The sequence below is a fragment of the Bremia lactucae genome, linkage group LG8 (genome assembly GCF_004359215.1).
Source record: "Bremia lactucae strain SF5 linkage group LG8, whole genome shotgun sequence".
Taxonomy (NCBI): Eukaryota; Oomycota; class Peronosporomycetes; order Peronosporales; family Peronosporaceae; genus Bremia; species Bremia lactucae.
The window spans coordinates 3,607,570-3,617,579 of record NC_090617.1 but is presented as its reverse complement, the minus strand read 5'-3'; the positions used below and the strand labels follow the sequence as shown (position 1 = coordinate 3,617,579).

At 44.8% G+C, this 10,010-nt stretch overlaps 5 protein-coding genes across 5 annotated transcripts; 4 read left to right on the top strand and 1 right to left on the bottom strand.

Moving 5' to 3' along the window:
• Positions 1-361: 361 nt before the first annotated feature.
• Positions 362-1,069, top strand: CCR75_008374 (uncharacterized protein; the record flags this gene model as incomplete). The annotated part of the gene is made up of 1 exon (XM_067966426.1): positions 362-1,069. The coding sequence occupies one exon, from the start codon at positions 362-364 to the stop codon at positions 1,067-1,069; it is 708 nt and encodes a 235-aa protein (XP_067815823.1).
• A 1,461-nt stretch (positions 1,070-2,530) lies between these two features.
• CCR75_008373 (uncharacterized protein) lies at positions 2,531-3,292 on the bottom strand (the record flags this gene model as incomplete). The annotated part of the gene is made up of 1 exon (XM_067966425.1): positions 2,531-3,292. The coding sequence occupies one exon, from the start codon at positions 3,290-3,292 to the stop codon at positions 2,531-2,533; it is 762 nt and encodes a 253-aa protein (XP_067815820.1).
• A 307-nt stretch (positions 3,293-3,599) lies between these two features.
• On the top strand, positions 3,600-4,283 carry CCR75_008372 (uncharacterized protein; the record flags this gene model as incomplete). Its single annotated transcript, XM_067966424.1, has 3 exons — positions 3,600-3,616; positions 3,680-3,747; positions 3,826-4,283. 3 exons carry the CDS (start codon positions 3,600-3,602, stop codon positions 4,281-4,283), a joined length of 543 nt encoding a protein of 180 aa, XP_067815821.1.
• Positions 4,284-4,609: 326 nt separating this feature from the next.
• CCR75_008371 (uncharacterized protein) lies at positions 4,610-5,605 on the top strand (the record flags this gene model as incomplete). The annotated part of the gene is made up of 3 exons (XM_067966423.1): positions 4,610-5,015; positions 5,076-5,348; positions 5,427-5,605. The coding sequence occupies 3 exons, from the start codon at positions 4,610-4,612 to the stop codon at positions 5,510-5,512; spliced, it is 765 nt and encodes a 254-aa protein (XP_067815818.1). The 3' UTR covers positions 5,513-5,605.
• A 6-nt stretch (positions 5,606-5,611) lies between these two features.
• Positions 5,612-9,792, top strand: CCR75_008370 (uncharacterized protein; the record flags this gene model as incomplete). The annotated part of the gene is made up of 9 exons (XM_067966422.1): positions 5,612-5,742; positions 5,799-6,020; positions 6,083-6,782; positions 6,875-7,469; positions 7,547-8,038; positions 8,111-8,182; positions 8,241-8,302; positions 8,367-9,058; positions 9,480-9,792. The coding sequence occupies 9 exons, from the start codon at positions 5,612-5,614 to the stop codon at positions 9,790-9,792; spliced, it is 3,279 nt and encodes a 1,092-aa protein (XP_067815819.1).
• Positions 9,793-10,010: the final 218 nt, after the last annotated feature.

Genomic DNA, 10,010 nt, shown 5'->3' with positions numbered 1-10,010 from the left:
CCATTTAATGCGGATTATTTTTCGCGTTACCAGCACAATCGTCTCAACATCAAGCGCTTCGAGGTGAAATTGTCTTACAATTGAGGTAGTTTTATATTGTTACATGAAAACAGGAATTCACAATTAATTTGAACCCTGTCAATAACCAGCATAGCATATATGATTGATAAAGGTAGCTTGACGCCTTATCTAAGAAATTATGAGCAGCAACCGTAATGTAAATGCAAGTAAATAGTCGTTTAGAAACCTCCTGATGATAATAAAAACAAGATGGCATGTAGGTAAAATCGAAAACAGCATAAATCTTCGCAGGCTCTTGCATTGACTTAAGTTATTCCAATGAATTGGTTTTTTCTCCCTAATGGACTCGACCAAGACCCCCGAGGACGTTGATATGGACAATGAACCTGACCAATTTCTAGCCGATCTTCCTCCCTTGGCAGAGCCAATTGGATCAGTCTTGTCCTCTAGCATGCAGCCCACACCATTGGCATCGTCGGCCGCGGAGCCACAGGAGCGACGGGCCCAGGTGGGAGCCAGTCCGTATTTAGCCCCATTCACACCTAGTGCGTCGCCGCCTCGGCCTAAAACTCTATCCACCACGACGGGACACTCTGCTATTGGCACAACTCGCACCACTATGCCGCAAATTGCTCTAGTAAGCCGCAGTGGGAGCGCCGAAGCTTTTGAACCGGGTCCAGCGCTTCTTCAAGACGATGTGGTGAACCATTTGCCACCCAAACTGCTCGAGACATTAGTAAACATTATACGAACGTTGGATCAGCTTGCAACTGGTGTTGCAGACTTTCGACCAGAGCAATTGAATTTCATGAGCGAGAAAGCTCAGCGCTACGTCGAGCTACTCCACGATGCTGATCGAGCGGCTGTGGAGTATAGCGCGTCGATTCCTTTGGAAGTGCTCAAGATGATTGAAGAAGGTACCAATCCTGAACTCTATACAAAGGCTCGGATGGAAAAGTGCCAAGACGAAAGCACTCGCACGGCGGCTCAGGTAGAAACACTCAAAGTCCTTAAGAGTGCTCTGCAGACTGGCTTGGATACGATATAGGGTCTCGATCAATATATTATTGTCGAAACGTTTTTTTTGTAAACATGATTACTTATCGTTTCAAGCATTTTTTTCACAAGTTACGAGGTTTTAATCCATGTGGTACATTAACAAGCCGAATAATTATTGGAAGCGCTTTTCTTTACAAATTAACGATATCGTGCAATAATAATGTTTATGCAATCCCGTTATGGTCGATCTTAGTGATCGACTTCCACCAAAACAGTATGGCAGAGTAGAAATAGAAACAGCATGACAAAAAAATAACATCCGGTACCATTTTGCGTTGTGGCCCAGTTTCCTTGTACTTGGATTTCAGATTATTTGATTGCTGAAGTGATACATTTTACCGCTACAAATATTCACACCGTTCTGTAACAACGCAGGGCGTTACGGGGAGGACCACTAAGACGCTATTGATATCCAGGTATTCATCAAAATGCAGTGCTTGTATACTTTCAATTGATTTTTGAACTCACACCACAATTAGAGCAATGCTGCGATTCCTGCACTCGTAAGAAGCGATGTTCGAAGTGGTCCGATATCCAGTGCAACCGACATTTGAGGTTTCTTGAAGGGCGTCGATATTGTGGCCATTCAATGTTTAAACAAGACAAGCAACAGCACGAACAAAGTTACCCATACAACATTGTTGCCATCTCGAGACAGCTGCATCATTTCGCCTCGCTCAATCCACGCAAAACGTCGAAAATGTCCCTTCATTAAAACTTTCTACCTGAATTGTTTGGTTATTCTGCATTAAAGGCTTTGAGACACACCCCACCGTCTTGATTTTAAAAAGAAGACGAAAAAAAAGATTGACACCCAACCCTAGCGGCTGGCATTACGTACAATGAACGTTCCGTCAGTAGTCCAAGTCTTCTTGGAAAGGCATCACGCAACGACACGTTAAAGGATTTTTACTAGCTTATATCTGTCCATCGAAATGTGCTATGTCAATTGTATTTGTCTGAAAGAGCTCCACGAATTGGTCTTAAAAATCGCCCGTTCCTTTTGGAGTACAGAACAGCGAATTGCGAGGCTAAAAGATATGCGTCGTTAATGCCTTGTTTGCCTACATGCGTGAGCGCAATACGGTACGTCGGATTCTTAATTAAATATACTCCGAGTCGTGCCTTGTACCAAAATTATGAGTAGGTTACATGTAAACTCAACAGAGTAAAGTGACTTAACCCACTTGCATCGCCGAACAGAGCTATATACAAGCAACATAATATACCTAGTAATCTAGGAGAAGACCATCAAGAAATCTAGCTCGCACGTGGCAGGAAGGGCATACCCTTTGTCAAGCGTTCGTCGTCCACCCATAACGACATACAAAGAATATGCTGCGAGTTTATACCATTTTAATCTACACCTATGTTCGCCTATATCAACTCCAAAGCTGTCGCGAGCTTCCGTGACACCGCGTCCACGACAAAATGGCCTCGAAATCGACGTCTAGTTGTGCACTTTTGTCGTAACTTTTTCTGGAGGCGATGGAAAGACTTGCTGAGAAAGTTGATGAGCACCATAGAAGCCAAGTCCCACTAGGGTACCACCAAACAGCCACAAAAGAACCTTCTTAAACTTGGCACCCATTGAGGGATTCTTGTAGGTCTCCTTTACCAATTTTTTGGTAATTTTCATGAGAGCTTCGTCCGTAAACTTATTAGGCATTTCACCCACTGCTTTCGCATTTGCAAGGGCCTTGACGGATTCAAAGACATGTTCCAATGTGCCTGGCAATGCTTTCGGGGTCGGGTTGAGCACATCGTCAAGTTTATTATTGGGAATCACTTCATCCTCTTTTTTAGTGAGGGATTTGACGACATCGTCGTTCTTGGCAACATTGTCGACGTTTTTAGCGACTTCATCCACTTCTTTATTTACAACGTTGACGGGGGGGACAACACCGTCGACGTTCTTCGCAATATCGTCGACATGGGGCCCTCCCGCGGCACGAAGATTCGTTGGATCGACAAGTTCTTTTTTCTTAGCAAGAGCAGTAGCGATGGCTTCGCCATACGTGTCGTCTGTTTTCCTCAAGACTTTATTGACACCCCATTGAAAACTTGCTGCGCCTTTCTCCGCAGCCTCTTGAGCAGCTTGTACTATATTCAACCGTCGCTCCTTCACCTGCGCATCTGCAGCTTGTACGGTTGTATCCAGTCTCGACGACACGAGAGCAACGCCGACGGCCAAGAAGACGCTTAGACGCATTAGATGGGAGGTCTCCGCAACACTATCCGGTTGGCAAATTTCAAAATGGTATAATTAAGACAGGCTGGACGTAATTTCCAAGCTGTCGACATCGAGAGCCAGATGCACGGCTTGACGTTGTGCGAGTGGATCAGATTGCACTGAACACGGTAAAATCGGTGTGAGCGTCGGCCTATCTATCCATAAGAGCAAGAAAAAAGATAAACGACATTGTTAAGAAATGAATTTTATTTTTCAAAACGCGAAAAGCGTTTTGAGCACACTTTTGTGGCGTTAAGAGGATTTTGCTTTCAATTCGTGGTAGACAATGGCATCATCATCTTCGTGTGTCGCGGTTCTCGTAGCTTGTATGGTTGATTGCTTTATCTATTCACTTGAAATTTACAGAATTGTCTCTTCGAATCCTTGGTATTCGTTTCTGGATAAGAAAGCTAATCGGATTGGCAAACCAGCTGGTACGCTGACTCGAAGCTTGTGCGTTTAAAAAAGCGAGTGGCCACTTGATGACACCACAATCAAATTTTGCTCGTCAGTTACCGTCTTGAGCGTCGTATTTGCCACAGCTTGGATGGTCTCTACGATTCAGTCGAGTCTGCTCATTATTCTGCTTAGTGCCACCTATGTCGCGTGGTGTCCTAGCTTCGCCAGTGCTGAGGAATCGGTCATGACTACGCTCACGAACATTCGAAGATCTGATTATGGAGGTCGTCGTCTCGACCCTAGCAAAGTAGTCACTCAAGGAATTGACAAGTTACTTAATGTGAAGTCTGTCGAAGGTGCTGTTCTTTCAGGTGCTGCGAAGGACGCGCATGAAGCAGCGTTAGCAGCTGCAAAGGCAATGGTCAAAGCGAATCCAAAGGTTACGAGCAAGTCCAAAAAGCTTGCCTTATACAGTGGGGGGACCATTTTACTGTTGCTTAGCATTTATGGAATCTACGCGCATCACATGCAAAAAAAGGAAAAGGAGAAGATCACCGCAATTAAGGAGTAGAAGGGGGGTTCACGGAGCTTGTCGTGATAATTCAGATAGTGAATAGCTCGATTGAGTATGTAACAAGACAAATGGTTCTGTTTTTTTTTTTTTTTCAAACGTGTTATGTATCGACTCATAGAATTATGACATATCGTAGCTCGTTATGGTGTTACTGACAACGCTTCTTAACTGAGCCAATATACCACACGTACTAATTGCCGCACAAATGTCGACAGATCAACGCTAAACTTTCTTTTCTTGTTTTTATCTTATTTTCCAAGCTTGCTCTTTTGTGTATTGCACACCACCTATGTAACTGCTTTAAGTGGTACTTAAACGTCGCAATGTCTGCCAAGGGTGTTGGCGGCTACCACGCCATTGCGCTGCCACTTCCGCACAGCCCGTTTCGGCGCTTCGTGTACGTGAAGAAGCACGAAGCGAAGAAGTCCGACAGCAATGTGAAGGCCAATGCTGACACCGCTTTGGCCGCTGGGTATACTGCTTACTTCGTGAACCTGCCTGCCAATGCGTCCGTTCAGTGGCTGCGCGCATGTTTAGGGCCGCTGGGGGCCATCCAGAACATTACGCTAGGCAAAACGGAGCATTCGAGTCATAAAGTTGCGGAAAAAGGCGCTGGAACGAATGGGCGCACAGCACATGTGGTTTTTCAAACAAAAAACTCACTCGACCAATTGCTCCACGTTGACGCTCTCGAGACCCCTGCACCGAGCGAATCCTCTGGACTCCAAGGTAACTACTAAAATGCATTGCATAACACGATTCTAGTTTTCACTTATAGCGAATGGGCAGCCTACGCGACCACGTATCGTCAGAACCGTCCAGGAATTGTAGCGATCAAGGACGTGGCCGATCGTTATATGGCACTTTTTGAGAAGCTCGAGACCGAGAATACGCGACGTCGGGAAGAGGTGAAGAATCAGGTGCAAGAAGATGGATTTCAAACGGTCGTGAATACCAAGAAGCGAAGCAGTGAGGACGTTTTATCAAGACCAGCGAAGAAACAGAAAAGCAAAGAGCTGAGCAACTTTTATCGATTTCAAACTCGCGAGAAAAAGCGAGATCGTACGTGAAAAAAATTGCACGAAAACCGTTCTTGACATTAATTTAATTGCTTTGTGATGAATTGTGTGGGTGAGACAGAGCTCAAGCGACTTCGTGAGCGTTTCGAAGAGGATCGCGAGCAAGTCGAGAAGATGAAGCACGCGAATCATTTTTGCCCCGAGTGAAGTCGGCCACTTTAGTAATAAAAAGGATTTAGAGTTACTTAGAAAAAAAACTACAAAACAAATTGGATTTTTTTAAAAAAAAAGATTGTGAAATACGGGATGAACTTTACGGGGACCGCCATGCACTCGACGGCTATGTGCTGGGCCGCCGCGGAGGGAAATCTCGCCGCAATACGTCGTCTGCGTGAGGACTACGACGCGGATGTGAATGCCGCTGATTACGACAAGCGGTACGGTCCGTTTTGAAGTCGGTCGTGTCTGTGGTAACCGTCGTATTCGTTGGTAGAACCCCTTTACACATCGCCGTGAGTGACGAACAGCTTGAAATGGTGGCGTATTTGCTACAATGTGGTGCGAATGTGGACGCATTGGATCGATGGGGACGCTCTCCCATTGATTGCGCCATGGAGACGACCAATGCGGCACTTTTGCGGCTCTTGGACCGCAAAACATACAACCAAAGCGACACGCAATCACGCGTTCTAAAAGACAAGAGTAAACGGACACGGTACGTGCAAGTTTTCGTTGTCAAAGTGGCCACAAAAGAGCTAATTGATGCTGTCTTTGAAGGCAATCCAAGCCCAATGTAACGTCGTTGTTTCAGGTCATTCAAGAAGGAAATACCGAGAAAGTCAAGCGTTTATGGCTTAGTGGAATGGAAGTGAATGTCACCGATGCGCTTGGACGTACGTCGTTGCATGTCGCAGTTGAAACAAAACAAGTAAATATGATTGAATTGCTCTTGTCCGCTGGCGTGAAGACGAACGTGGTGGACTCGTTTGGACGATCTCCTATGAGTATTGCAATGGAAAACAACCACGTGTTAATTGCGGAAATGTTGCGTGCGTATCAAGTCACTGCCACAGCTTCTCGTGTCGAGACAAGTCATGCCACTCCTTCCCAAATTGCCATGGCATTTCAAGCCACGAAACGAGGAGAGGTCGAGACTTTGAAACAATTTGTGCCAGCATTTGTGCCAGTTGATGTTCAAGATTACGACCATCGGACACTCTTACATGTTGCCAGTGCCGAAGGTCAGTGGTTTCTTGTCAAGTACTTGATCGAGTGTGGTGCGAATGTAAACGTGATGGACCGATGGGGTTCATCGCCATTGTCGGATGCCATTGATTTTGCTCACAACGACGTGGCAAACTTGCTCATTGCGAATCAAGCGAATGAAAGTGGGTCTCGCGTCACAATTGCGGTCGATTCCATTGATAGTGCGACGTTGGCGAAAGCATTGGAGTATACGCTACGAGTTCTGACACGAGTATACAAACGCAAGTCGATATACGCTTGTTATTTTGTGCCATTGACGCGTTGAATGTGTGTGTGTGTTCTGCTTTTTGTATTGATTTGTAGGGTCCGTGGGTTATGGGTCAAGTCTATTGTCCTGTACGCAATGATGCCACGAATTGCGTCTTAATGACGCATAGTATCTGGCATAAAAACAGTTTGTTACTTTTGCAACAAACGCCAACACATTTAAACGAAGGACCTCGTGTAGCGTCGATGGAGGCGATTCAAAAGTACCGCAAAGTCTCGTCCGTAGTCATGATTGATCCTGGTCAAGGTCATATTGGAAGTGTCTATAGTGGCCAATCGCCCGAGTGGCTCCATTTACACGGAGTCCAGCAGTCACAATTCTTTCTTCTTCCTCACGCTCGCGTGGCTGGCATTCAAACAAGTGTCTCGGTTCCAATGATTTGGAAACTCTCGACCGTTGCAGTGCTATCGTGGTACTCGTATCAGGCCATGGAGGAAGATATACACGTGGTCCAACGAATGCAACGAGTCTTACGTTCCGTAACGATTCTAGCCACGCTTCGACAGGAAGTTGTCGAGTCAAGTCGTGGTAGCACGAAATGTATTCCTCGATTTCAGTATTGCCAGTCTCTCGAGAACGCCATTACAGCGAACGGCGAGCTGACGGATTCATTTCTTTCACGTGATGATTGTACGTCTCGTGTTGGTTATTTATTGATTTTAATGGGTTGTTTTTTTGATAACGATTGTGTGAGGTGTTGAATGTAGTGGAAGGTTGTGATACGCTTCCACTTGCACTCGAGTGGGGACTTTTTGACTTGGTAGATACATTGGCAACGTCCATGAGTAGTGAAGATCATGCTGCGGTAATTCCGATCTTGCGCGCGCTTGTATTGCTGCTTCGTAATGGATTTTTTCAAGAAGCAGTAATTGAATCTCGTTGTAAGGACTCAGTATCTATAAAGGATGTCATTGAAGAGTGTGGTGGTAACATTCGGACGAAAAAGGCTTTGCTCGGGCATGTAGAGTATTATTTGGAGTATTTGTATACCGTCAGTCCAACGGAAGGCCACGTCTTTACGGATATCCAGGAACTTTCGATGGAAGTTGATACTTTGTTAAGAAATCCAGCAAAAGGAAAGATTGACGACACAAGTGCGACGTTTAATCAAGAAGATCATGTTAAATTGGATGCAGGAGCGGCGTTTAGAGATCAGACATCCAGCTTTGATTGTGTCTTGTGTCAATACAACGTCGCTGGTACGAAGTAATGTGGTTGTTGGTTTGATTCTTGTAAGTCGAAGAAACTTGCGTGTTTTTCTTCTTTTTTAGGTCATATCCATCCAGGTCGAGACCCAATTCCAGCGACCCCTTTAATAACAACTTCATTTCAATCAAAGAATGGTACAAGAACATTTTCAAATGCACTTTTGGGGCGAACTAACCGTCTTTGCTGATATAGAGGGACCGCTATGTACTCAAGTAGAGAAGCCACACTCGCCCGTTTACCGTACAATACAACAGGTACGCCCTATTTCTTTTTTGTCCTTGTGTATAGTATTTCATGCCACTTCAAAACTTGTACTAGTTGTTGACAACATTTCAAAGTGAATACGATGCTTTTGAACGAAAGACAGAGCTTGGAGAATGTTGTGATCGGACAAAACCGGCGATTTTCACGTCCAGTGATTTGTACGATGTAATTGGCTCGACTCATGAGTTTCCAAAGACCCGTTCAACTCCATCTTCCGACCAAACGTGGACGCACTTGCTTGAAATTGTTCATGAGATTATCGAGGATTCAACGTGTATTCTTTCTCGCAACCAGCTCTTTGCATTGCATGAATGTCTAGTACCCACTTCTAGCGGTCACGCTGGGAAGCTTCGTACCGAATTGGCCGTCGGATTTGCCTCGCCTCGAATCTATCGAGTCTTTATGCCAGCTCATGAGCTTGAGCGTGCATTAAATCAATACATTGAGACGCTTAATGACACGTGCCAATGGGAGCAACGTCCATTGCTCTGTGCCTACTATTCCTTTGCGGTGCTCGTGTTTTATATTCATCCTTTTTACGATGGCAATGGACGATGTGCTCGATTAATTGGCAATTTGATTGCAAAGAAATTAGGATTTCCTTCCGTTCTTCGGGCAACGGACAAGACAATGCAAGTGCCCGAATTTCTTCAAAAAGTTCTTGCCACGATGGAAATATTGCGCAATAGTCGTCGACAATTACGGCAATCGCGATTACGATCGTCACGAAGAGAGAACTTGTCCATGTGGTTTTAAATTGCCTTGTCAATGGACACGATTGGAATTGTCTTCTCGTAGGACGACCGACTCAAGAGACGACTATATGGCCGATAGCAAGTCTCGTGTTCACTTTTATAGGCAATTTTTTTTTGTTTTTCGGTAATTTTTCTCGTCAGTACGACGTATGGAACGCTTTTTGTGTGTATCTTACTTTTTCTTAATTCTATCGAGTAAAAAGTAAGAAATTGTAGTCGTGGATTTCTAAAGTTCTAGTCGTTTCGTTGATCGGTCCAATACTTTGTGTAAGATTGTTGATATTTCGTCAATTTCTTGATCAATTTTTTGCGTTGACTTTTTGTCAAGGGAAGTTGATTTTCATGAGTCGGGAAATTATTGGCATCGAAAGAATCAAATCGACCAATAAATTCGGGTGTTTTTTTGAAAAAGTCCGTTGGCGAAATTTGCATTTGTGTTTGAAACTTCCGCTGCTTTTGCTCAAGAGGTTTTAAACCTGTTTTTTTGTCAACTGCCGCAGCTTGGCGCTCAACACGTGAAAGAAGTTTATAAACAGATCGTCCGGGTGCAAGATCTTCAATTTGAATACCCAAGCGCGGCAATTCTGTATTACGCACGGTATCACACAATTCCAGTATTCGAGCAGTACTCGGCTCTTTGGGGTTTCGCAGCGCTTCTGCGCGCACAGATGCACGAAACTGAACCAACGAACGTAAAAGCGAATCATACTCGTGACTGTGACTGAACAATTCGGTTGTTTTTCGAATTTGCTTGGCATTCCGACTCGGAAAGCGACGATGCATGATTTCCGAGAACTCGGCGTATAAGCCCTCGAGTCCAAAGAGATCGAGCATTTCGAGAAGAAAGTTGAGGACGGAACCAAGGACTTCGTCCGGCGCTTTCGTGACATTGCGGCGGTGGGCTACTAAATACAAGTTGCTATCGGAAATCAAGTTTAAAACA